The sequence below is a fragment of the Galeopterus variegatus genome, unplaced genomic scaffold (assembly GCF_000696425.1).
Source record: "Galeopterus variegatus unplaced genomic scaffold, G_variegatus-3.0.2 Scaffold3747, whole genome shotgun sequence".
Lineage (NCBI taxonomy): Eukaryota > Metazoa > Chordata > Mammalia > Dermoptera > Cynocephalidae > Galeopterus > Galeopterus variegatus.
In genome coordinates this window covers 217,495-218,299 of record NW_007729858.1, presented here as the reverse complement: position 1 = coordinate 218,299, position 805 = coordinate 217,495, and the positions used below count along the sequence as shown (strand labels likewise).

At 31.4% G+C, this 805-nt stretch overlaps 1 protein-coding gene across 1 annotated transcript in view; it reads right to left on the bottom strand.

The window, feature by feature from the left end:
• Positions 1 to 6: 6 nt before the first annotated feature.
• AKIRIN2 (akirin 2) overlaps positions 7 to 805 on the bottom strand; it is a gene marked incomplete at both ends in the record, with an annotated part of 18,293 nt that continues 17,494 nt past the window's right edge. The window contains one exon of the mRNA XM_008585879.1: positions 7 to 39. Coding sequence (XP_008584101.1) covers positions 7 to 39 — 33 coding nt within the window. The remainder of the gene's footprint in view (positions 40 to 805) is intronic.

The following is an 805-nucleotide window of genomic DNA, read 5'->3' as shown; positions in this document are numbered from 1 at the left end:
GTTCTTTTTTTAATGGTGAAGATGCTGCAGATGACGTCCCTGTGTATAACATAAACAAAAAACAGCTTTGATATAGAGCCGTTCTAGAGAACATTTTCTAACTGAAAAGGTTTCATTTGGATCTTTTTAATGTTGATATAAAAGCATTTATCAGTTTTTAGCACAGGAGTTCCCAAGTAGTCAAAACAGGTTTAAAATAATAATTCTATAATCTTGTGACTAATAAAAGACAGCAGGATATAACCAAATATAAATGAAACAGTCTAAAGATGAATAGAGAAAACTTCAAGACATAAACTTCCACACCATAAAGTGTTTTAATGACTAGTTTACAAACTTTCCTACAATAGAAATAAAAAACATCTCTGGTCTTAAACTTAATTTTATTTAGTCCCAGAGTAATAAGTGATTATACCTGTAAAAATACACTGTTACACTTCAAAGCCATACCATAAGTATCTTAACAGGCCAGGACAAACTGGGTATTATTCTACTATTTCACTGCATACTCCCCACCTCACTTCCCAAACCCCTTAATTTAGAAGGGTTTTCCTTCATTAAAAGGAAAGCAGATATCATGGTGGCACAATTACAACCCTTATGTTTAAAAAAAAACGTATAACATGAACCCTTTTTAAAAAAGGTATTTACTCTAAAAAACATTCCAGAATCTAGATAGATATCCCTTACTGAAGGAGCATAACTGATCCTAAAGGTTTCTGAACACAGTGACCATATTAAAGAGAAAACATGATTTTGTAATAATTTTTAAAACACTAAGCATAGGACTACGTTAAGAAAAGCT